Raw genomic sequence first — 26,871 nt, 5'->3', positions numbered from 1 at the left:
GAAAAAGAAGTGAATAGACAGATAAGAGAGGGGGGCTAGATGGGAATGGGGCCTTCCCAGCTCACAATCAGGGTGCCGAGCTCCTCATGAGTGTCCTTGGACTTTGGATTGGAAGAGGCTAATGCGGTTCCATGCTGCGAGTGAAGCTCCGAGGACCACGAAAGGCATGGCTGCTGCATGCGTCAGCTGTGTGACCTACCCTGGTACTCCGAGGATCACAACGGGCAGAACAATGCAAGATCAAGTCAGGTCCAGGAGAAGATGATGCCTGGAGCTCTGTACTACAGGAAAACCTTTTCAGAAGTAGGAGTACAGCCGGGCAGTGGTGGCGCATGCCTTTAATCCCAGCACTAGGGAGGCAGGGGCAAGTGGCTATGAATGAGTTCAAGGCTAGCCTGGTCTACAGAATGAGTTTCAGGAAAGTCAGGACTGTTACACAGAGAAACCCTGTCGTGAGGGGGAAAAAAGACAGAAAATTAGGAGTGCAACATAAAATAACGGCAAAAAGTATAGTGTGGTGAATGAAGACTAAGCCAGCAACACAGCTATCTGTTATCATTGCAAAACATTCGCACCGTTATGAAATGTCAGTTACACGACTGTAATTCTAGCACTTAAGGACCTCATGCTTGAGGCCAGCCTGGGCTACATAGCAGGGTTTTTGTCTCAAATAAAAAGTCAAATAAATAAACAAATATGTCATTCTGTATGTGACTGTATTGTTCTGCTTTTATCCAGCCCGCTGTGCAGTGGGTTTGAGTGATGTACCAGCCTGGGCCATCAGACGCCCATGGCATCACTAGCAATAAGAACTTTTCAGCTTCATGACTGTGTTAGGAGATCCCTGGCAGGGTGTTACTGGTGATATTGTCACATGTATAGAGCCGTCCACCACATGTGAGGGTATTTGAGAATTGGGGGGGAATTCAGCATCAGCTGCTTGTGGAGGAAAACTCCTCACTTGAGCACATGTTGTGTATGGCTAAAGTTTCCCTGCTCTGGGACAGAGACATGAAAGGGTTTTTCATCCCTAGGGGGCCAAGTCAATGCTAGGTCTAGAGGTTCTTACAAACAGGGCAGATGAATGCTTAGGGCCAATGTGGCAAGCTACACGTTGAATCCTCTGAGCTCTGGCCAGATGAGTGCCCCAGAGTCTTCCAGTCTATTAATAAGCACACACTGCCAGTGTCCTCCAGGACTGGAAGGGGTCCCAAGTGATTCAGCTTCTCTGCCAAGATGCCTCTGGACTTGGCAAGCTGGAGAGGTGGAGAAGTACTGGCTGGTAAACACCACACCTTTCAGGGGTTGTTTATTATTGGTAAACATTCCTCCTTTTACTGGGGACTCTGAACCCATTATCAAAGTGGTTGGTCCGCCCTGGGTCGTGGTTGGAATAGGAAGTGTACTCCGCAGGTTCGCTTGGTCCCCTATTGGTGGCGCTGTTTTTACAGGTTGTAGAAATTGGCATTGGAAAGGACGGAGGGGTCAATAGGTCACAGATCAGCCTTATTTCTTGCCAAACTCTCTGCTTCTTTGTTCACCAATATGTAACAAACATTAAATACCTCACCCCTGCCTTCCCCCACCATGACATATGTACCCTTTCCAACTAACTAACTAACTAACTAACTAAATAAATAAATAAATAAATAAAACCTTCTAAATGAACCCCCACCCTTCAATTGCTCCTGTCAAGCACTCTGTCACAATGGTGAGATGGACTTCTTTGATCCAGCTCTGGGCCAGCTTTGAAGTCCTACTCTTTGAGCAGGAGAACGCAGGCCAAGCTATTGCTACAATCGAGGACGATGCTGGCAAGGTCCTGACGCAATTCTAGGCTTTCAACATCTATGATCACATCAAGTACCTTGCCCGGGTTAGAGGTGATGTCACCAAGGACCATATGAATGGCATCTAGAGGTCGCTTGAGAGCATCGTCCACGACTTCAAAGGTGTTTATCAAGATGACAAAGTTGCACAACTCAGCAGGATGTGGACAACGTTGACTCTGAGGAGCTCCTTGCAGGTACTTCTGACCAGCCAACCAAGGAAGGACCCTGCTCCACAGACAGAAAAGAGGAGCCATTTTAAAAAAAAAAGCCAGGCAGAGGCAGCACACACCTTTAATTCCAGCACTTGGGAGGCTGGCAGAGGCAGACAGATCTCAGGGAGTTTGAGGTCAGCCTGGTCTACAGAGCAAATTTCAGGGCAGCCAGAGCTACACAGAGAAACCCTGTCTCAAAAACAAAAAGAAAAGAGCCATAAGGAATCCATAGCAAAGGCTTAGCAGAATTCTCTAGAACCCAGCAGTGGTAAGTTTGATTCACGGAGAGGAATGTCTATGGCGCCCTATCTGCCAGCGAGCAAATCTGCCACAAGGGCAGAAAATGCAGGCAAGCACCATGAAAGTATTTCTGGAAAGAGTGGCCCTGCTCATAGATCCTCTGGAGGGTGCAGACCTTGTCACTGAGGTGGCAGACCCAGGCTGTCCCTGCCCTGAAGAACTGACATGGGAATAGAATGTGAAGGTTGATAACAGCAATATTGATGATCCTAGCCCTATAGCATCTTAAGTCAATGTGTTAATTGATGGCTGATTTTCTTGAAAAAAAAAAAGCAAAAAACATAACTTCCATAATAAAGACAAAGGTGGTTTTTTTTTGTTGTCTTACAATGTGTTTGTTTTAAATGGTGTTATTACAAAATCAAAAAGGTTTTAAAATCCCCTTTAGACATACATTTTATAATGTTAATAATAAAAAGCAAAAGAGTTGACTGGAGAGATGGCTATGTGGTTAAGAGCACTGCCTGCTCTTCCAAAGGTCCTGAGTTCAATTCCCAGGAACCACATGGTGGCTCACAACCATCTGTAATGAGGTCTGGTGCCCTCTTCTGGCCTGTGGGGATATGTGTAGGCAGAATATTGTATACATAATAATAATAATAATATAAAAAAAAGCAAAAGAGTGCCTTGTTGGGTAGAAGACAGAAAGAGAGAAGATCTGATTTTAGAGTGGAGTCTCTCTGACTGTGGTGGCTCAAGCCTGGAATCCCAGCATTCAGGAAGCTGAGGCTGGAGGATAGCCAGAGTATACGGCCAGCCTGGGCTATTCAATGCAACTTTGTTTCCCAAAACCAAACAAATAAACAAATAAAAGCGTGTCCCTACCCGCATTCCTAAGACTGTCACATCTTCTGTACGTATTTTTAAAACAATAACTGGGATGGTGTCATGCATCTGTAATCTCAGCTTTGGGAAACTGACACAGGAAGATCGCCATGAGTTCAAGGTCAGCCTGGGCATGTTGTGAGTTCTAGGCCATTCTGAGCTACATATAAGACCCTGTCTCAGTAAACAAACAAACAAACAAAAGCCTTCACCGCCCCCCCTCCTGCTACATTAAAATAAAAAATGTCATTCAGTTCCTGCTCAAGGACATCAAAGTTCTCCAGACCTGAGCTATGCCTGCCTCCCTTCCAAAATCCTAGGGAAACCCCAATAAATAGAAAGTTCAGCTGCACATGTGTTCTACTTAAAAACACGCATACCATTGGACTGTGGTGGCACATGCCTTTAATCCCAGCACTCAGGAGGCAAAGGCAGGCGGATCTCTGTGAGTTCGAGGCCAGCCTGGTCTACAGAGCAAGTTTCAGGACAGACAAGGCTACACAGAGAAAACCTGTCTCAAAAAATCAAACCAAAACACAAGAAACTGTCATGTGCTAGATCATCACATACTAGGACTTTCCTCTGGGTCCTCGAAACCATCAGGACCCTTTCCAAAGCTTGGACTCTTGCTTTGAATATCTGAGGAATCACACGCATGCATCTCTTCCTTTCCCCTTCTAGAAGCCTTCAGAAGGCTGTCCCACTGTCTGGCTTCCCAGTCAGGTCCAATTGAGAAGGGTCTTATAGAAACCCTGAAAGGGGGGCTGACCATATGTAGGGCAGACAGGAAGCTTCTAAGCCTCTTGTGGAATCATGGGAATGGCCCCTGAAAGATTAGTGGATGTTCCAGGGAAAGGGAGGCAGGAGATGGCAGCTGCCCACTCAAATGCACTCCTTGGGCTTCACAGGTCAGCTTCATGGTCTCCTGCTAGGAGAGTTGGGGGGGTGGCTTTCCAGTCAACCATGAGAAGGGAAAGGAAGATGCCAGCAGTGGAACCAGGAAATATAGAGGTGATAGTCACCCATCACCAGAGCCTACTGGTCTTAAAGACCTCTGAGCCCCAGCCTTCAAAAGAAGGGGCCAAAGTCCAAGCCATGGGGGACAGGGTTGTTGTAAGTGGCTTCCAATGGCCACACAGCATACACATACAAGAGAGGTTGTACCTATGATCTAGTGGAAGAAACCACTGATTATGTACAAGTGTGCCAAAGTGTAGGTAGCAGAGATGCCAGCTGTGCCCCTGGGATCTGACACGAGGAGTTCATATTGATGAAGCTCTCCAGATTACAGCCTCTGGAGGTTCATTTCCACTGTCAGCTTGGTTGGATTTAGAATCACCTGGGAAGCAGCCCTGAGCATGTCTGTGAGAGGGTTTCCAAAGAGGCCGAGATGAGAATGGAAGACTGACCCCAAATATGTGACACCATCCTGTAGACTGGGGTCCTGATCCAAATAGAAAGGTAAAAGAGAGGAAGCCAGGGGAGTGTTTGTTTCTCTCTGCTTCCTGACCACAAATGAGACGTGACCAACCTTCACCTCCTGCTGCCACGTGACGTGACCAGCCATCTCCTGCTCCTCTGCCATGCCTTCTGTAGCACCTACCTCCTTACTGTGACAAATACCTGGCAAAAGCAACTTAAAGACAGACAGAAGAGCGGGTTTATTTCAGCTCGTGTATAAGGGGATACAGGCCATCCTGGCAAGGGAGGCGGGGCAGAAAGTGCAACTATAAAACCTCGGGCCAGCTGTGTCCACAGGAAACAGAGATGACTGCCAGGCTCCACTTGTTTCTCCTTTTCATTCTGCCCTGGACCACAGACCATGGAACGGTGCTGCCGACACACAGAGTCTTTCCTCCCGTGGTAGTTTAAATGAGGCTAGTGCCCATAGACTCTTGTGTTTGAGAGCCTGGACTCGAATTAGTGGAGCTGTTTGGGAAGGATTAAGAGGTGTGGCCTTGTTGAAGGAAATGTGTCACTGAGGGTAAATTTAGAGGTTTCAAAAGCGTCCATCAGGCCCAGTCTCTCTGTGTGCTGGGCCATACCCATTGCCATAACCATCATGGACTAACCCTATGAAGATGTAAGCAAGCTCTCAATTAAATGCTTCCTTTTACAAGGTGCCTTGGTCGTGAGGTTTCATCATGGCAGAAGAACAACAACTAAGACCCGCTTCAGTTCACTCTCCCTGGACTCTCCCCCTCACAGACACTCCCAGAGTTTGTTCCCTAAATGTTGACACCATCATGCCAAGTTGGCAATGGACATTAACCATCATACCTCCCCTGCCAGGATGGACGTGTGCCCTCAAACCTTGAGACAAAACACGCAGGGTGAAAGCCCAGAGGTGTCGCAAACTACTCCATCTAGGCTTGTGTAAGGACACTTCATGATGGTCACGCTGGCCTGACAATGTCTTTCTTAGACTGTACTGTTATTAAGCAATACACTACTATCTATGGATCTAATTGTTTTTTTTTCAAGTGCTGGGAATTGAACTTTGGGACACATACATATCTCATAGATCAGGGGTTCTCAATCTGTGGGTTGTGACCCTTTCACAGGGGTCGCATGTCAGATATCCTGCATATTAGACATTTGCATTACAATTCACAGCAGTAGCAAAATTATAGTTATGAGGTAGCAATGAAGTCATTTTATGGCTGGGGGCCACCACAACATGAAGAACTGTATTAGAGGGTTGCAGCAGCATTAGGAAGGTAGAGAACCACTGTATTAGGTGGATAGGTGACTGAAGGATAGACAGGCAGACAGACAGATATTGGTTTTCCAGTAACTCAAGACACAAGCAAATCCAAGTCTTTCAGGCAAGAGTGGAAACCGCAGTTAGAACGAGAAGGGAACCTGCCGGCAAGTGCCCTCTTTAGAGGGAGGTCAGTCTTTCTCTCTTAAAGCCTTCAAGCCTTTGGGTGAGGCCAGCCCACCACAGAAAGGATAATCTGCTTTACTAATCTACTGATTTCAATGCTAATCTCTTCTTTTAAAGTGCTTTCACAGATTGGGTGGTGGTGGTGGTGGCGCATGCCTTTAATCCCAGCACTTGGGGGGCAGAGGCAGGCTCAGCTCTGTGAGTTCAAGGCCAGCCTGGTCTACAAGAGTTAGTTCCAGGACATCTACAGCTAGGACTGTTACACAGAGAAACCCTTTCTCAAGAAATAAAACAAAACAAAAAAAGTGCCTTCACAGGGATACCCAGAGTAATATTTGACTAAATCTCTGGGGACCTCTGCTAGTCAATGTGCCTGGTAAAATTATCATTATGACCTTCTTTGCATCTAGTAACGTAATCAGTGTCCATGCTTTCTGACCAGTAGTGGTTCCAGGTAGTAGGTGACAGGCACTTGTCTTCCAGGCTGGCGTAGCAAGGAAGCCCAGAACAGTAAAGGGGTTTGATGGGCACAGGAGAGGAAAGGAGATCTGGTCATGAGTGCTGTAGCCTCTACAGGCTCAGTTCTTGTTCTCTGCCAAGTCCCATCCATACAACTTGGACTTGATGATTCTTCTACTGCTTCTCCATCTATCAATTATCTATCTATCTATGTAGATTCATATTCAAGCGAGAATGTAGCTCAGTGACAGAGTGCTTGCCTAGTTCAGTTCTCAGAACGGAATAAAACAATGAAATCCGTCTATATTACACATTGATGCAGTAATACATTGCTTAACGGCAGTAGGCCCTTCTCAGCCCCCAGAGTCCATTCTATCCTAGGTGAAGGACCCCTGGGCAGGTAGGTTGATAGTGTCTCCATTGTTCCTCTCTTCTAGCTTTTGCCAACCGAGAGATGCAGCCTGCTCTTGTAATCTGCCCTTCGGACACAGGATTTGTCAGGCCTGGCACAGCACTGGGAGCTGGCTCTTCCAACACAGCTCTCTCTGTCCCTTCAAGAGCTCTAGAGATGGCCCAGTGCCTAGGTAGAGGCCTGCCAGACCACCCTGTTGCTGCCACTAACTTGACTTCCCAGCAAATTTCCAAGTCTCCTCCAGGGCCCACATACTGGACTTAGCTGGCAGGGGTACCCTAGCTGGACTTGTGACCATGTGAGTCTTCATTTTACTTCTCTCCCTCAGATATTATCCAAACCTCTGCCCCATATGAGAGATTATCAGATTGCCCAAAAGAACATAGAGCTTCATACCAATAAAATCGTACGTGGCTTCCAGAAATAGCCTGGGGGATAGGTCATTGCTGTGTGACCCTAAGTGCAAGTGGAGCAGAGGTGGCATGTTGTGATTATTATTTTCAGATGTGTTACATCTGTTTATGCTGTGGAGCAGTTGTTCAACGATGCAAGGCTGTGTCGCATTTTTTTTTATGTTGCATTTGTTTAACTCTGTGAAGCTGTGGTTCTTGTCTAAAACACCTGTTTGGTCTAATAAAGAGCTGAGCGGCTAATACCAAGGGAGGAGAAAGGATAGGTGGGGCTGGAAGGCAGAGAGATTAAATAGGAGGAGAAATCTGGGGAGGAGGGATCAAGCAATGAGAAACAGATAAAAGGAGGACACAAGGGGACAGCCATCCGGCTACACAGCCAGCCACAGAGTAAGAAGTGGAAAAGGTATACAGAAATAGAGAAAGGGAAAAGCCCAGAGGCAAAATGTAGATGGGATAATTTAAGGTAAGAAAAACTGGCTAGGAACAAGCTAAGCTAAGGCCGGACATTCATAAGAAATAACAAGCCTCCGTGTATTTATCCGGGAGCTGGGTGGCGGGTCCCCAAAGAGCAAAGAGTAAGAACAAACAGCTACAGTGGGTGTCAGATGCCTTTAATCTCCGTGTCCCTGCCAATCTGAGCCAGACAGCCACTCCTCCCCTCTGGAGGCTCCCTACCAGGGATCAGGCAGCTTTCCTCTCCAATAGCCTCTGGGAATTTGGAGGCACTATGCCCACAAGTGCCTCCAATCAGCCTCTCTCCTGCCTCCCATCCCTGCTGCATTGCAACACGCCCTGGGTTGATGAGAAGTCATGCTGGGTGTGCAGTGAACACTTCTGGCAAGTGGGGCCACTCTTCCACATGGGAGACTAGGCTGTAGTCACCTCTGAAAAAGATCACCCTATAGTAGTAGGGCAGTGAGAACCTGAGATGTCAAGAGAACATGGCCCAGTGATATGTGTCCTCCGTTCATGTTATAAAATTCAGAACAGAACATTCAACATAACAAGAAAACAAAATCCCCGTGCTTGGGAAGCAGAGGCAGGAGGATAAGAATTCAGCATCACCTTGGAACACAACAAGCCTCCATCTTGTAAAAAGATAAACAATTTATCATTTTCTTTCATAGTTTAGGTAAATCGGGCAAGGGCACGTTGTGGTCATGAACAAAGCAAAGGTACAGTGTCAGCAGGAGTTGTTGGAAGCCATATTTCAGAGCGGCCTGTGTGAACAAGCCAGCCATGTTCTCTAATGAGCAGAAAGGAATGGTGCTAGGGAAATTCGGAAGCTGTGTGGTTCCAGGTTCTGCAGAGCTGTGGCACTGTGAATAAAACAGCTTCTTACCCTCAGTGTTCAGTGAAAGTGCAGAATCAGCCAGGACAGTGTCTCAGACAATGTCTTATCATTATAAGACACCAGGACTGGTTCTTGGCCCTGTCTGGGGCGATGAAACAGAGAAGCATGAAGTGCACACTAGACTCTGAATGTTTGTAATTCATTCCTTTCCTCTCTAGCTGTTATTCCTAGTATTCTTTGGCTCCTCACTTCATCCAGGGGTTCCGTGGACTTTGTGGCATATTTAATTGAGTTAGTGATGCAGACAAAAGCCTACCAAAAAAAGAAAAAAAGACTCTACCCAGGCTCTGCCCACCTCTGGGGCAACATTGATCCTATGTTGGTATTTTCTCAAAGCAGAGAGGACAAGGAAACTGTGCTTATGCCTCAGGCATGTGTATAGGGAAGGAAGTGAAGATGAATGGGCCTTGATAATCAGGGAACATGAATGTGCTGTGTGTGTTACATATGTAGTAGGTAATCTTTCTATGTTTTTTGAGACAGGGTTTCTCTAAGTAGCCCTGTCTGTCCTGGAACTTTCTTTGTAGACCAGGCTGGGCTCAAACTCACAGAGATTCGCCTGCCTCTGCCTCGCAAGTGCTGGGAGTAAAGGGATGTGCCACCACCCCAGGCTTGTAGTAGTCAATCTTATTGAGTTCAAAGGTAGCCAGGTGTGGCAATACATACTTTAATTCCACTTTAATCCTAGGAGACAGAAACAGGGGCATCTCTGTGAGTTCAAGCCCAGCCTGATCTGCATAGCAAGCTCCAAGCCAACAAGGGCTGTATAGTAAGACCCTATCTCAAAACAACCACCACCACAGCAAAAACAAACCAACAAACTAATACCCCCCCCCAAAAAAAACAATGGTAATGAAGAAAACAGAAAAGGGATACAGGGAGGGACTGGGATGAGAGAGAACCCTAAAGGGCACACACACACACACACCCAGTGACCTCTAGCTAGGTCTCACCTTTTACCTTCTCCCAATAACACAATAGCATGTATTCATTAAGGGACCAATCTATTACTAGGCGAGAGTCCTTGTGGCCTGATTATATCTGGAAATGCCCTGGCAGATGCTTCCAGAGGTGTGCTTCTTAGTCTCGTGAAGCTGACAGTCAGGAGGGATGCAGAGAGGGGCAGAGGGGACTTATTCATCAGTGAGTCAGTCACCGATGCTGAGGACTCAGAAGAGCTGAGCTGAGCAAGGCACAGAGGGACTAAGACTGTGCTGGACTCTGGAGGCTCCGGGGATAAGGACAATGGAACATCTGGCAGAGGTTTGAAAGAAAGAAAGGAGGGTTCAGGGATGCATGCAGATGTGGAGTACATGTAATGGGCAGAGATTTCCTAAGAACTGGATGGATGGATGGATGGATGGATGGATGGATGATGGATGGATGGATGGATGATGGATGGATGGATGATGGATGGATGGATGGGTATATGGATGGATGGATGGATGGATGGGTATATGGATGGATGGGTATATGGATGGATGGATGGGTATATGGATGGATGGATGATGGATGGATGGATGGGTATATGGATGGATGGGTATATGGATGGATGGATGGGTATATGGATGGATGGATGATGGATGGATAGATGGATGGGTATATGGATGGGTATATGGATGGATGGATGGATGGATGGATGGATGGATGGATGGATGGACGGAAGAGGGTCTGTGAACACAAGAGGCCTCCGTGGTGCATCCATTATAGAGTTAGCACCCTCAGCACCCAGGCGGCTGGACAAAGTCAGAATGTGGAAGTAAGATCTGTGTCCCCTGCTTGTGGCTCAGGACCTGGCTGGAGGGAACTTCGACCAAGAGAGTGCTCTACTTGCTCACAAATTTCTTACCAGCCATGCTGGGCAGGCCCCAGGGCTCCTGTTAGGGATGACATCCGCACAGCTTTAGCTCCCAGGCTCTCCACACACTGGAGCTCCTCCCAGAAGAGGAAACTGAGGCTGAGAGTGACAAGAAACTCAACCGAGCTCCAAAGGCATGCGCGTGGCGGTAGGGGGAGGTTGGGGAAGTTGGGGGTGTGTGCGCTGACTGGCTTAGATCTGTTGCCACATCTTATGAGACAGGATTCAAGTGAAGGAGTAAAGGACCACTATTTCTGCCATAGGCCAACGCTTTCCATTTTCCCACTGACAGACCCGGCCTGAGGAATGAGGTCACCCAGCCCTGGGGTCCAGGGGACAGTGGTTACCTTAGTTTGCAGAACTCAGCTGGTACTGAAAGGAAAATTTGAGAGATGTGCAAATATGGCCATGTCTAGCCACAGAAAGATAAGGCTGACTGACTCTTTGGACTGCTGCCATCAGTAACAAATGTCATCCAAGGGGCCAGCTGGCCCCATGGGGACATGTAAGTTCCTCCATGAGGGTCCCCCCCCAGCAAAGTCCAGAGAGTCAGTGCCCCAGATACAGGAACAGAGTGTTGCCCGTGGAAAATGGTTGACCACGGAGTGAGTGAAATTCAGTGACCAAGCTGTCCCCAGACACTTGGACTCCTCAGGAGGGTGACTCTCAAGATTGGCCCTGGACAGGGATGGTATGTGTCTGGAACCCTGGGAGTCTATGCTCCCTCCATTTTGCTCTGGTATGGGCACAGGCCTTGAGAAGCTCTACTCCCTGGGTATGTTCTAGATCCATTCTTCCAACTGGGTTGAAGCACCCTGACAAAAAGGAATCTTTAGGGAGGAAAAGGGCTGCTTTTGCTACAGTTCCAGGTTCTAGACCACCATTGTGGAGGAGCCAAAGAGGAGTTACTGTGGAGCACTTAACATAGTAGCTAGTCTATCCCATCCACAGTCCAGAGTAGAGAGAAATAACTGTGTGCTTGCCACCTGCTTACTTGGGTTAGCGCCATGTCTCCATCCTTGTCTAGTCTGGCACTCACTGCCTAGGGATTAGAGCTGCCCACCGTAGGCTGGGTCTTCTGACGTCAATGAACTTGATTAAGACAACCTCCTGCCACACATACACCCACAGGCTGACCCACGTAAACATCCCCTCACCGAGGCTCTCTCTTCCCAGGTAATTCTAGGTTGTGTCAATTTAGTCATCAAAGCTGACCATCACAAGTAGGATGGGGGGTGCAAAAAGGAAAAGTATTAGGACTGCCCTTGCGAATACCTGCACAGATTTGCCAGTGGCCATTCCTTTGGCCCCTCCACAAATATTAGGCCACACTTCAGAAGCCAGTCATGAAACCTGATGCCAAATAAGAGCTTTTGTCTCCCCCCCCCCCCATGCAGAACTCTGGCTGATAATGGAGGCTTCTGGAAGTTGAGTCCCATTCAGGAGATACTGAGAACCAGCGAGTTAAGAGGGTGGGGCAGGCAGCCAGCGACTGGGCTGGGTGGGAAGGTAGATGATGCCCCCCCTCAACTTGGTTTCTATAATGAGGAAGTTCTCTGCAGCTCAGTTTCCTCTCGCTCGCTGAGCGCCTGAAACAGGAAGTCAGTCAGTTAAGCTGGTAGTAGCAGCAGAGGCAACTTCTGAGAGACAACAGGCGGCAGGTCTCAGCGTAGGACCCTGAAGTGCTCCGCTGGTGTGTCTGTCCTGGGAGTGGCTGCTGACCCAGCCCAGGAGACCCATGCCTGCTATGGGCCCTGGGTGGAACCATGGCAACATCACCCGCTCCAAAGCAGAGGAGCTGCTTTCCAGGGCCGGCAAGGACGGCAGTTTCCTTGTGCGTGCCAGCGAGTCCATCCCCAGGGCCTACGCGCTATGTGTGCTGTGAGTACCCCCGTCTCTTCCCAACTGCCAGATCCAGGGACCCCTGAGGGGTGGATCAAAAGGGGAACCCCTGTAATGGCTTGAGTTAGTTTCATGTCACAGGTGAAACATGACCGGCTCCCTATGGGGAGAGCAGAGGTGGGCAGCTTCTGAGGCCCAATTTGGACCTTGGCTTTTGAGTTCTGGGAGCCTGTGTCCCAACAGGCTACGGTGCTAGGGCTCTCTGAGTTACTCTGGGCCCGGTTCACAGTGCAGCCCTTCCCGACCTGTTGTGCCAGGGGTCTCCCTGGGCTCTGGAGGCAAGAGAACGGGTCCTCATTTTGATCCAGGAAGAAACTTGGGCCTCTCTGGTGAGGGCGTGTTGAAAAGCATCTTGGTCAACTTAAGTGTCAGTCAGGGACCCAGTGAAGGGCAGCAGTGGCGGGAGGGATCCCTTCCTCCACCCAGGCACAGTCTTGGAGCTAGTTCTATTTGGGGAGCTGAGGCTGGGGTGCATTTATTCCGGAAGGGACTCTTCACCCAGAAGTTTTATTCCAGGTGGTAAGCTTAGACAGAGGAAGTCACAGAGCTGCTTTTGGAGCAGGTCTCCATCCCTCCCCGCACTAGGCTGCATCCCCACCCAGCTGGGTCTCTGCCCCAATTGGTTCCCCCTACAGCCCAGCGTGGCGATGTTGCTGAATGTGTTGGTTATCCTAACAACAGAGGAAACAGCCACTTGCCGAAGGTTCCTTTTTAACACTACATCTGTCTAGTGTTTGAGGAAGGCCCTTACCCCTACAGCCCTGTGGTCTAACCATGTCCCGGCTTCAGGTTGGAGCAGGGCAGGAACACAGTCAGGAAGGGTGTGTCCACTTGAACAGCTCAGGTAGCATCTGACAGAGTGTCCCTGAGCTGACAGAGAGCTTTCAAGAACAGCCAAGGCCCTCATATCTTCACGCAGGAGGGAAGTGGGTGACTGAGCACAGACAGTTCTGAGCCTGACTCACATTGGGATCTGCTGTGCTAGGCAGTTATAGACTGGCTTCGTCTTCAAGGCAACCAGGAGTGAGGTCCTCTGAACACCTAGACCTGCAGATAACGAGTGTGAGGCTGGAATAGGTTAGGAACTGATAACAGCCCAGGCTAAGGCTGTTGGCTCCCAGAGACCACTAGCTCGTGCTGCCCACCTCTCTCTGCCACCAACAAGCTGGGCATGCCAGTGGACTCGGGTGGAAGCAAGGGGAACGAGGGTGTGCACGGAGCTAGAGGTGGGGGGGGGGCACTAGAAACCAGCTCAGGCTCACGGCTGGCTGACCTTCTTGTGGTGCTGGAGATAGCAGCCAGCTTCCTGTCCACCCACCAGTGAGTCTCAGGAGAAGCGTTGCAGGTGGCCAGAACCTCCCCAAAGCCCCATCCCTTGGGGATCTACCAGCGAGGGGCCCTGAAGAGGGAAGGAAGGTACTTTTCACCATCTCATAGGCTCAGCCGGACTCCACTGGCCCAGCTACAGTTCTTTTCTGCCCCAGTGGGATTTGGGCCAAGGGCAATTCTGTTGGGAGTTGGCTATGGGCTGAGAGACTGCGGTGTGCTTGGGTTACAGACCTGTGTTCTCTTATGGTTTCTCTTACTCTAAGCATCCAGAAGGCTGAAGTCAAAGGAGAAACAGGCTGAGCTGATCCCACGGGGTCTTGCAGGTCCTTTAGGCAGACAGTCCCTGGCCTTTTTTCCTTCCCTTTCTCCCCTACCTCAGCTGCCTTAGGCTCATGCCAAGACAAGGTAATTTGGAGATTTCAAACTAATTGGATGACTGCTACAACCGCAGTGTATGGAAAAAAATATATTTCATGCCCCCCAAAATTTGCAAACTTGTTAGAAGCCAGCCCTTTAATGCTAAGAGACTTAGCCTCCTAAAAAAACAAACTTCACACCTTACTTCTCCCCAACTTCCCTGTGAATAATGGAGCCTGTCCACCTCATCCCCACCCCTCATCTCATCCCCCACTCCCTTACCCCCACCTTTCCCAGGCCCCCACCTTCTACCCTGGCCAGAATCCCAGCTCCTGCCAGAGGAGATCAAGGCAACAGTCTCAGGACAACAGCAGGGTAAAGGGGAGATATGAGGCTGCAAAGAGGAGATGGGGTACAGGGTGGAGGTGGGGTACAGGGTGGAGGTGGGGTGCAGGGTGGAGGTGGGGTACAGGGCAATAGAACCTTCTTTGGTCTCAGAAGTAACAGATTTGGCATGTGAGCTGTCTTCCCAGACACCGGTCTGTGTGGACTCTGGGTCATGCAGCTGTGGGTCAGGAACTTAGTGACCCTGAAGCTGGAGCTTCATCCATGTCCCTTCTTGTGTCTGAAAGGACAGCAGCAGGGGCTCCATGTCTGTGGCTTAGGTGCGTCTGGCACTCTGGGGAGAGCACAGTCTTGTCAGGATGGCCTTCGGGCTAGGAGAGTTGACTAGACACAGCCAGGGTAAATGCTTAAAGACAAGGGTGCATTCAGTACCACCCGTGTGATGTAGGACACGCATTCCCCCCACACCCTGACCCTCACTGCCTTGAGAAAGAGCAGCCCTGTCCTCTACCGCCGAGCAAGAAGGCTTTTGTCTCTTCTCAGTCACTCAGAGAGCCTTGTTTTAGGGGAGCCTGGAGTTACACTGAGGGCCCAGAACCTGTCTTGGGGGGGATCTTGCCAGTAGGATTGGAGTCCTAGTCTGCCTTCCTTGAAAGGGAGTGCGAGCTCTTCTAAGTGGGGCCCATGTCATCACCTCTCATTTCTACTCAATTCCTCCATGGTGCATCAGCTACACTCCCAGGAGCCTGTGGGCCCTGGGTGGGATATTGGCCAGGTGGATGGAAGCCATTCAAGAGGCTATGAGGCTCGTGAGCAGGGACAGCAAGGCCTGGCACTGTGTGCTACAGAGAAGATACTGCTTTGGAGGGTAGGTCAGCAAATTCAGGGTCTGTGGGTCAGCCAGGTAGCTTCTTTTCTGCTTCAGCTACACAGGAGGAATTTGGGTGCAACTGCTCTTCCTGAAAGAGCTGGCCAGACCTAGACAGTACCTGAATTCAACTAGATCAAGTTAGCTACCATCCGCGTGAGTGGCATTCTCCCCTGAACCACTCTGGAGCCATCTGGCTTCCTCTCTTGTCGGGAGAACGTGGCTGCCTTTGATCCAGTCAGATGTGTGAGGGATCCCCTCGGCAAGCAGCCTTCCATAGTGCCTGATGACGGGGTGAGGATCGAATACCAGATAGTTCGGGGCTTGTTAGTCCTGGCAGTATAGAAATGAAGAGGAAAAAACATGGGACATTTACCATCGAAAATGCCCTTAGGGGTAGCATTCTAGTCATCTGAAGGAAAGCAGTGACTAGCCAGCCCCTGGAGGGAGAGCAGGCTCCAAGCCTGCCAGAAGTGATAAAACAGGCCCGGTTTTCGGGATTCTTGAGAGTGGGGTGAAAACCTTGTCACACCTGGTTTTGGTGGAAAGAGAAGAATTGCAGAGAAGGGCTTTTAAGGTGGAAATGCCCAGCAGAGGGGTCAGGGCATGGGCTGTGCTGTGAGAGGGTGCGCGGTTGGCTCCCTTCCTCCAATCTCCATTTGAAGTTTCTGTGAGGTTTCCACAGCTTGCTAACGCCTTTTGTGCAAAGGCAATGTGGAGTTGTTTTCCCGTATCTGGCCCTGAAGGCAAATGAGGAAAGGCCAGCATCGGCAGAAGCCAGAACTGGAGGTCCACGGGCTCCTGATGTCCTCTTGACATGAGAAAAAGCCTCTGTCTGAGGATGGTGCTCTTGGAGACCAGGAGGGAGGGCTGAACCCAGCAAGGCCTATTTAATTATAGCGTTTATATGAAGTGACACAGAATGGATCTGTCTTCCCAGGTACAGGGTAGGCACTGGCTTAGGTGCGCTTTGCAGCTCTGCCTACCACGTAGGTTACGCTCACCTGTGCAAGAACATTAGCACACTTTAACATCAACCCCATCTCTCTGGGACACGAGGCTCCTGCCTCCCTGCCTCGCAGATGGAACAAGAACTCTGCTATTGCTCCCCGGTTCATGCCAGGCCACATAGCCCTGAGGGGCAAGACTTGCTTAGGATCTGCTTAGAGTCGCTTTGTTATATTAGCAAGATCCCTAGAACCCAGCTCCCAAGTGAGGCCGGCCAGGCCAGTTCCCTGGCTTACAGTGCTTCTTCTGAGGTTAGTGCTCACACTGTAAGGTCACCGTCCACAGGCTGGTTTGTGGTTCACTGCTCCTTAGTACAGCCCCATTGTTGTGCAGCCAACACCACTGTCTAATTCAGAGCATTCTTACTGTCCCCAAAAGACCCCTCCACCATACCCTGAGCAGCTGCTTGCTGCTGCTCCTTCCCTTGACCTCTGGAAACAGCCAATCCACTTTCTTTCTCTAAGGACTTACCTGACAAGTGAATTTCCAGTTTGGGGAACTATGGATTTGTTCACTTGGCATAATGCTTCAAGTTCATCTGAATTGCAGCAGGTGTCCATCTTTTGGTCAGTTTATGAGTTTATTAGTTCATTGTATGGGCACACCATGGGCACCTGTTGAATGACTTTTGCACTGTGTTTTACCTTTTCATTGTTATGAGCAATGCTTCTGTGAAGAGTTGTGAACCAGCCTTTGTGTGAATTCTGTTTGCAGTAGTCTTGGGTATGGCCCTGAGAGGCGGGGCTGGGTCATGTGGTGATTTGATATTTAGCATTTTGAGGAACTGCTGAACTCTTGTGTTCAGCTGTGGCACCTTCTCGCCAGCCATGTGGGGGGGGTCCAGTTTTTTTTTACTGGTTTGGTATTTAGGGTGTGTGTGTGTGTGTGTGTGTGTGTGTGTGTGTGTGTGAGCCAGAGGACAGTTTCAGGGATTGATCCTCTCCTTCCACCATGTGGGTCCTAGAGACGGAACTCAAGTAGTCAGACTTGGTGGCAAGCGCTCTTACCCCCTGAGCCATCTCACCAGCTCCACCTTTTTAATTTTTTTTTTTTTACGACAGAGGTTCTCAATGCCCTGGAACTTGTCATGTAGATTAGGCTGGCCAGGGAGAGAGCCACTAAACCCAGTTTGTTGTGGTTAATTGGTTGGTTTTTAATGTACATCTGGGCATCAAACTAGAGTTATTATACTTTCAAGGGAAACGTTTTACTAGCACCTATCTCCCCATCCACTTGCTTGTTTGCATGTTTGTGAGCCGTGGTCTCATGTAGCCTAGGCCAGCTCCGTATTCCCTATTACAGTCAAAATTGAACTCCTGATCTTAATGCTTCTACTTCCTAAATGTGCCTGTCTTTTCTATTCTCCCCAGCTTAGTGGTGTGAGACAACATCTAACTGTGATTTTAAGTTGTATCCCTCATGTTACTGCTGCTAATGGGTCATCTTTATGCCTTATTTGGAGAGCTGTCTATATAGTCTTTGCACATTCGAGTGGCTACATCATTGAGAGGATAAGATAGGAAGATGGGAATAAGATGGATATCCCCAGGCCTAGCCCTAGACCGGTCAGAGTACACGCACCATGTGCTTTGCATATGTAAAAATACATCTGGCCATTGGTTTTATGAGCTGAGAGCAGCCAGTGATGTCTCAGAAGCAGAGAAGCAGGGGACCCATCTGTGAAGAAAGTTCCATGACGGGAGAGCTGTGACACAGTCACTTCCGGGACTTCCTGGAGGCCTCTGGGAGACACGAGCTGTCATGTGGGGCCTCCACAGAGGAAGTGCTCAAAGCGATTGAGGCAGGAAGAGGACTTGACTGACGCAAGAGTGTCTGGTGGCTGCTGGCCACCAGGGTTGACCGCCTGGGAGCCTGAGAGAGGGAGGGGCCTGGGCACAGACACAGAAAAAAAGAATGCCTAGGGGACCAGAGAATGAAGGTGAAGTTTGGAGGAGAGGCAGGCCCCTATAACCTTCTAACTCTAGCTCCACCTTAGTAAGGAGGTGCCAAAGGGTTGAAGTCCCACAGCTGTGGAAAAGCTAGACAGGACTCAGAATATTCTATAAGAGGGAGCCCCACACTGGTAGCTGCAGTGCGTTCTTGCCCTTTGGGAGAGAGGTGGAAGAGGTGGGGAGAAGGAGTGTAAGAAACATTAAGAAACATATGGGGTCAGATTTCTTTTTTCTTTTAACAAACCCTACAAATTTGCCCATCTTGTAAAGTTGCCTCAACGTGGCGCACATGTTCTTTTTGTCTCCGTTACTTAAAAAACCATCTTACTGGGCTGGGGAGATGGCTCAGTTGGCAATGCGCTTGTCTTGCAAGAGCAAGAGCCTGAGTTCCATCCCCACAGCTCACACAAAAAAAGCCAAGCGGGATGATGAATGCCTGTAATCCCAGTGCTGGGGAGGCAGAGACGAGAGGATCCCCGGGGTTCACTGACCAGCCAGCCTAACGGAACCAATGATCCTCAGGCCACTGAGAGACCCTACCTCGAAAAAACAAAACAAAAGAAAAGATGGCATCTGAGGGAGGAGGACACTCAAGATTGTCCCCTGGCCTCCACTCCTACACATGTGCCCCTAAACACATACACGGGAGTGGACATGCTATTAACAGGCTTCAGAACCCATCAGTTTGGGTTTAGTTTGCAATTGAAATAATACCGTGCAGGGCTGGCCAAAGGACCCTCTGCAGAAAGGGAGTGCTCACCTGGCCCTGCAGCTGGAGTGGGCAGCGTAGGAGTGGACAGAGCTGGAGATAAACAGTGAAGTCTTCTTTCCAGTAACCCAAGTGGTATTCGCTCTGTGTGGTGGGCCACGCCTGTAACGCCACACTCAAAAAGCTGAGGCAGGAAGATTGCCATGAGTTCCAGGTCAGCCTTAGTGAGACCCTGTCTCAACCTCCACAAAAAGTTAAGCATAAAGTAAGAAGTATAAAGCAAGTATATCCATCACCCAGTCACTGAGAGACTAGAATAAGCCTTGTTGATTTGTTTATGCCTTCTCATTCTCTTTCCATATATATATATGCAAGTTCTATTGTATCTCACACACACACACACACACACACACACACACACACACACACACACAGAGCACCACCTCTCATTTGTGGTCTGAGGTTTCCAGCAACCTAGTTAGCAACCTGGGGTTTTCCTGCCTAGTTAGAATTTCTTCCTAAACATCACCCTTGCTGGAAGCACAGGCTTCTCTTCCAGGATGTTTCGTGCTTTATGGAATGATTCTCTGATTATCTGACATTTGCATTATCAGCACTCATCCAGCAGAATTCTTACACATGTTACTGGTTACAAATCCCCAGGGGACTATTAGATCACAGAGCTGGGGCCTTCAAAGGCTGTGGATACAAAATGGCAAATTGCTTAGCAGAGATTTTGACTTAATTTATGCTTCTGGCAAGCGGCATGAGAGAACACCCACCTCCTTCCAATATCCTATTCTACATATGGTTATTTTTAAGAAAATTAGAGTCTAAGGTGCAAGGTCATCCTTGCTCATTTTGATTTACTTTTGATGGCTGATCTGGTTTGAGAGGCTTACTGGCCGTCCTCTTTTGCAGATGGTCCTCTCTATTCTCTTAGCCTCTTTTCTTCAATTAAAAGTGTGTGCAGCTTGGGAGGAAGGACAGTTATGCATCCCAGGCCACCATGGAGCATATAACGAGGTCCTGTCTCAATAGAAAGTGGAGGGGGCTGGGGATGTAGCCCAGTAGTTAAAATGTTTGCCTAGTATTCGTGGGGTCCTGGGTTCAGTCCCCAGCATCAGGGCTACTGCAAGCTTCATTATCTGCCTATGTAAGTTATTGTGTCCTGCTTTTTTGCAAATACATTTTCATGATGGTTTGTCTTTAAGCTTTATGTTCTCTGACATAGAAGGATCATAAATGTTCGCAAAATCTATCACTTTCTTTTTTTCTTTGTTTTCCTTTTTGACTTCTTCCTTGGATTTCCAACACAGAGACTCCTTCTGCATGCAGAAACTCACTTATGAGGGTTAGGACTGGGTCTTTGTAGCTAATCAACTCGGGTGACAGAAGGAATGTTGGGGAGGCCGCTTGTTAGTTCCCAGCTGCCAAGACCACAAAATAATCACTCAGAAACCATATTATTTGCAATGTTGTTTGGCTAATAGCTTGAGTGTATTGCTAGCTAGCTCTTACATCTAGAATTAACCCATTTCCATTACTTTATATTTTACTACAAATTTCGTGGCCTACCGTAGGCAAGGTTCTAACTAACAACTTGCATCTTTCCCCTCTGGCGGGTACATGCTGTCTCACTGACTCTGCCTTCTTTCTCCTAGCATTTAGTTTTCCCTCCTAGCTCTACTCTGCTAAGCCACTGGCCAAAACAGCTTCTTTATTCATTAACCAATAAAAACAACATGCATACAGAAGAACTTCCCACATCAAAGGAACTTCCATCCGTTTATCTAATTACCCTGGGCCCTAGGCTCCTCATCTGAAAACCAAGCATAAGAGGATCGATGTGGTAGAATTATTGCACGTGCTCACTGAATAATGAATATTGTGTTTAGCATCCTGACTATACAAACAAATATAGCAGTGGCCTAGGCTGTTGTCTCCTTATTTTTTTTATTTTTTTACCCCGCCCCGTCTCCTTATTTTTTATTGTTCACATTGAAAACTTAAATCTTGTTGGCCTCAATGGATGACAAATGATGGAAATTTATGCTTATTTTTCTCAAGTAGCCATCTTTCCCGGGAGCTCTTATTACATGATGTATCCTTTCCCCTCCATGATTCCTTTGTCTGATAATTGCTAAGTCTTTCTAAGGTCCTTTTTGGTTGTTTATCTGTCCAAGTATGTCCCCCTACACCATTCTTCTTACAAAGACAATAGCATCATTTTGCAAAATGTTTTGGGATTTTCTTATATTATCTTATATTCAAGTGTTTTTCCATGTAAACCAGATAATAATACTTTTCAAGTTGGTCAAAACTTTGTATTGTAACTTTCACTGGAATGGCAAGAATTATAATGTAATCTGTGGGCTTGACATTTTAGCGACATTCAGTCTTATTATGTTATCTCTTTGATGGTGTAATATTTTTTCATACAGACCCAGAATATTTCTTGTCAGGGTGTCTGCTGGTGGCTTTATATTTTTATTACTATTGTAAATGTTACACTCTCCCCGTTGTTACTGGTTCACGATAACAAATTGCCTGCAGAGAATTTTATGCTTTCATCTTTCACTCTGTCACTTTCTTTAACAATTCCTCATTAATCTTTCAGCTGCTTCTTTTATCTTTGCTTTTTAAAGAAATGTTAGCATCTGTGGTGTGTGTGATACCATGCATGTGCACAGCTGTGTGTGCACATGTGTGTGTTGGCCTGCTGTATTGGCTAGTTTGTGTGTGTCAACTTGACACAGGCTAGCGTCATCAGAGAGAGAGGAGCCTTGGTTGAGAAATGCCTCCATGAGATCAACGGGGGAAGACCCAGCCCATGGTGGATGCTGCTATTGCTGGGATGGTGGTCCTGGGTTTGCTAAGAAGTCAGGCTGAGCAAGCCAGGGGAAGCAAGCCAGTAATCAGCACCCCTCCACAGCCTCTTCCTTAATCCCTGCCTCCAGATTTCTTACCTGCTTGAGTCCCTGTCCTTCATTTGGTGATGAAGAGCACTGTGGAAGTTTAAACCAAATAAACCCTTTCCTTCCCAGCTTGATTTTTGGCCATAGTGTTTTTGTCACAGCAATAGAAACCCTACCTAAGACACCTGTGCATGTGAGTGGAGGCCAGAGGAGGACATCGGATATCCTGATCTATCACTCTCTGCATCGTTCCCTTGAGACAGTGTCTCACTGAACACAGAGCTTGCTGTTTTGGACTAGGGCTGACTGACCAGACCCAGCAAGCCTCCTGTCTCTGCTGCCCATCCCCTCCCAGCCCTGGAGTCTCACTATGTCACCCTGGCTGGTTTAGAATTCACAGAGATGTGCCTACCTCCCACGCTCTGGGACTCAAGGCATGCGCTGTCACACAGGCGATACACCCCACTTTTTCACATGGGTTCTGGGGATCTGAACTCCGGTCTGCATGCTTGCCCACCAAGCCTCCTGCCCAGCCCTAACTCTTCTGAACAGGTCTTCATATCATCTAGAAATCAAGATTATAGTCTTTTCCTTCCAAACGCTTACACCGCTTACTCACATCCCATGGCTCATGACATTGGCCATTATTTCTGAAGTCATATAGTGGAGCCGGATGGAAAAATAAAATGTCTTCCTCAAGGAGAATCTCTTATACCCTGCCAAAGTAGTCTTTTCTTTGCCTTTGGTTGGGGTAGAACTAGAATGTATGGGTTCTAAGAATTCAGATTTACCTCCCTGGGCCTCACCATGCTGTTTTGAAACAATGGGTTTATTTAAGACAGAGATTACTCCTTTATGTCCTTCTGGGGTGGAGGTCTCTTTTGAGTGGTGGTATATTTCACAGATCCAGTAACAACAAGAGAGAGAGAGAGAGAGAGAGAGAGAGAGAGAGAGAGAGAGAGAGAGAGAGAGAATGTGTATGTACAACTTCTTTTAGAATCAAAAGTTCATCTCTGCCGAAATTATCTTATCAAGCAAATAAACAAAAAAGTAAGAAGGAAGGAGATAAGAACTCCCTCCCAAACCAATAAGAGTTGGGTGGTACTGGGCCAATTCTCAACAGACAGATGGAAGGCTGTCTTCTAGGGGCCTTGCTCCCATGCCTCTGCTTCCTAAAGCTTTAGGTCAAGAGTGACCACTTGGGTTCCTATGACTGAGGACAGTGTTGTGCCTCCCTATTGTCAGCTTCTCACCTGCTGGCCACTTGACCCTCCTCCTCTTTTCTCTCTTCTGGAGGGATCCATGTGAGCCACAGATGGCCTCTGTCACTCTATCTTAGCCCTGTGACTCTGGAATTCTTTAGGTTTGGGTAGCAGGTGTTAAACACTCTTGATTTCTGGGGCTATGTCCATTCTCTTAGTTCTGTGTTATCCAAAATGACTTGACTCCTCTTTTGACTGGAGCATGGGGGAAGTGTCACATGTTGGCTTTGAATTTTCTATTCTCCTGCCTCAGCCTCCCAAGTGCTGGAACTGTAGGTGTGCAGGACCATGCCCAACTCCACATGGCTTCCTGAATGCAGACTTCCCATTTTGCTTGTCTTCTATCCCATCTTGCCCAGAAGTGTGCCATATTTAACCTTGAAAAGAGAAAACGCAAGGAGTATTTTCTAGAAATTAGAAGTGGCGCTTAGCAAGAGTCAGGGTGGGATTTACAAGGAATTCCAGAAGCAGATCGTGGAGTGAGACAAGCCCTCGTGTCTGGTTTTCAAGTTCTATTTCTCTGCCTCTCTATGGGACTCATGGTGTGGAAGGTGATTCTAGTCATTGCTAATGTCGTTGGCTAGGAATCATCAGACTTGACCAGTTTCCTACTCGCATGTGACTGCCCTCTCCTCTTGTGGTGAAACACAATTTCTCATACTATTCATTCCAGAATTGTCCCCCAACTCTTCACCCACCTCCTACCCCAGCAAAGGCAACTTCCCACTTCTGCTCCTCCTCCAGGATCAGCTCAGGACAGACATCTGTCACTTGTCACCAATGGAGCAAGTTAAGTGGCAATTCTGCTCTTAGACCACCTTCCCTTGAGGACGGAAGACGTCCTTTGGTAACAGAAGAAAGGTTTGTCCTGATCTGGATCCCATGGGGATCCCATGGGGCCATGGGGCAAGGTAGAGTCACACAGCTGAGAGTTAGCGTTAGCAACCCCACATTGGTACCAAATCACCGAGAAGAATGACAATGACTGGTCAAGAGCCATCATCCCCAGCATGCAATGAACACAGTATCTGGAGATGCACTTGTCAAACAGAATTTACCTGCGGGATCTTTGCATGCAACATATTGATTTTCCCCCAAGGAGTCGAGGATCCAATCCAGGGCTGCTCACATGCTAGGCAAGTGCTCTACCACGGAGCCACACACAGCGTGCTCTCGAGATTATGGCTGTAATATCTTGTACGTGTGTTAGAAGTGTGCTGTGCATCCATGTGTGCATGTGTGTGTGTTATGTGAATGCACATGTGGACATATGAGTCATGCACATGAGCTGGCCTGTGCACACATAAGTATGTGGCTCATACTCCACGTAAGACCAGGGAGAAGGGCAGCTGCTGATGAACGGGGCTGGGGTCGGGGCTAGCCTCTCTGTGGAGGCCCCAGAACTCTTTGAAATTTAATTTTGGACTGGTGTTTGCATAAGGGTGATGGTTATGATGTTGTCTGCATAAGGACAGCTCTTAGGCAGGGTCATCTGAGATGCTCCTGTTGTATTCAGTTCTGATTTCAGCCTTAGTCCCGTGAGACTTGTTTCTTTGTTTCAGTTTCTAGAACATCTTTGAAAAGGCCAGGCAGGTTTTCCCCCCAACATTTAACTAAACTAAGGGGGTTTTCCTGTTTGGAGTAGCCCCTCTTTGCCTCTCTGTCTTTTTTCTGTCTGTGAGCCCATGTGTTTTGCCGGCTCCTCGTGGCTCTTCCATAAGTGGCTGCCCTCAGCCAGAGAGAGCCATTTTCACCCTCCTGAGCCTTTCGTTATCTGTAGGAGGAAATGTCAGGGCTCCTGAAAGATAAGCCCTGAACAGGGCAGAGCAGGCTCTACAGTCCCCTGGCTCTGCATAGGGTTGAGGTTAGGAGCCATGGGAGATGGCTAAGGGAGTGTTGTGAGGATTCCCTGTGTTCCCAAGAGATCTCTGAGACCTGAGATGATATCAGGCCAGATAGTAGTGGTATCAACTTGGGCTGTGGAGACAGGTTTGGGGGTTGGGGAACGGAGACAGAAAGTTGGGCCTAAAGCCACATGAGCTCTCCTGAGAAGTTTTCCCATGGGGAAATGAAGCAACAAAGTCATGCAATCTCCCAAAGCCTTGCCCCAAATTTTCTTAAAGTATATATGAATGTCACGCCGTAAAAGAAAAGCTTATAAAACTGATGACATAAAAACGTAAAATTACCCAGCTACAAAAGATAACCAGCAAACGTCATTGAAAAAGAGTAGCAACACAGATCAGAGTTCTGTAAATAAGCACAAGATGACAGAAAGAAAAAGCGAGACAAAGACGTAAAAAGGAATTCGAAGAAAAAGAAACAGAAACAGCCAAGAACAAGAACATGCTGAACCTTTCTCACAGGGAGAGGCAAATGAAGGCAAGCTGTCATTGTTCTTCCCCCTCTCAGATTTGCAAAGATTAAGAAATCTGATAAACCAGTCAGCAGGGTGTGAGGAAATAGACACTCTCATATCCGTTAGGAGGAAGAAAAAAAAATGACAGTCTTGCTGGATGGCAGATGGTAGTCTCTACCAAAATGCAGACTGCCAGCCAGACACAGTGGCTCACACCTGCAATCCCAGTGCTTGGGAGGCTGAGACAGGAGGATTATCACGAGTTTGAAGCAGGTCTAAGCTACATAAAAGTGTGCATGTGTGTAAAATGCCTATGTCTTTTTGTCTAGTTGACTCTGCCTAGTTTTATTTATACGTGATAACTAAGCCGGGTGGTGGTGGCACATGCCTTTAATCCCAGCGCTTGGGAGGCAGACACTCGGAGGGTCCAGTGTGAGCCAGGCACTGCTCATAAGGCTTTTAATACATGAATGCAGTTAGCAAGCAGATGTGGCATTGCTATCCTCTTCGTCTTATGATGACATGAAAACAAAGAGTTCATCCACGTGTGCACAGATGTAGGAGCAGAGCTGCTTTTCACTGCAGCATTATTGAATAAAGGCAAAATATTCAACTTACCACTACCATCAGGTCCTGGTCAAGGGCATAATGGGGTGTCTATGTGGAAGAATGCTGAGACCGTCAGCAAACCATCTCTCTCAGCTCACGTGTCTTGGTTACGTCCCTGTTGCTATGAAGAGATACCACATCCAAGGCAACCTATGAAAAAAAGAGTTTACTAGGATTCCAATAGGTTTGGAGCCTATGATCATCCTGACAGAGACCATGGCAGCAGGCAGGTAGCTGAGAACTTACATCCTGATCCTTTTAAAACCTCACTGTCCACCCCCACTGACACACCTACTCCAACAAGGCCATACCTCCTAATCCTTCCCAAACAGTTCCACCAACTCGGGACCAAGTATTCAAAGGAACCTATGGGGAACATTCTCACTCAAACCACCACAATGTGGAAGAACTCCGTGATATTTTATAAAGAAAGAAAACTTTAATACAATGTAAATAGTATAATTTTATATACATTTAAAGGTATATATAGATACATAATCGTATGTATATTTTAAAAATATTTTACAAATAAGAATAAGTCTAAGAAACTCATAGGATGGAGGAAACATATTTTTCATTTTACAACTTTGTGTGTGTCATTTTTTTTCAATATACAGTCATTTTTGGATATGTTTGTTTGTTAGTTTCTGGTTTTGGAGACACAGTCTCATGTAATCCAGACTGACCTCCAACTCCGT

At 47.8% G+C, this 26,871-nt stretch overlaps 1 protein-coding gene across 1 annotated transcript in view; it reads left to right on the top strand.

Annotated features, from left to right (window-relative positions):
• The first annotated feature begins 12,162 nt into the window (after positions 1 to 12,162).
• The window catches only part of Inpp5d (inositol polyphosphate-5-phosphatase D), a 110,610-nt gene continuing 95,901 nt past the window's right edge, over positions 12,163 to 26,871 (top strand). The window contains exon 1 of the mRNA XM_075951187.1: positions 12,163 to 12,436. Coding sequence (XP_075807302.1) covers positions 12,294 to 12,436 — 143 coding nt within the window. The 5' untranslated portion in view covers positions 12,163 to 12,293. The remainder of the gene's footprint in view (positions 12,437 to 26,871) is intronic.

The sequence above is a fragment of the Microtus pennsylvanicus genome, chromosome 17, assembly GCF_037038515.1.
Source record: "Microtus pennsylvanicus isolate mMicPen1 chromosome 17, mMicPen1.hap1, whole genome shotgun sequence".
NCBI lineage: Eukaryota > Metazoa > Chordata > Mammalia > Rodentia > Cricetidae > Microtus > Microtus pennsylvanicus.
This window is presented reverse-complemented; position numbering and strand designations above follow the sequence as displayed.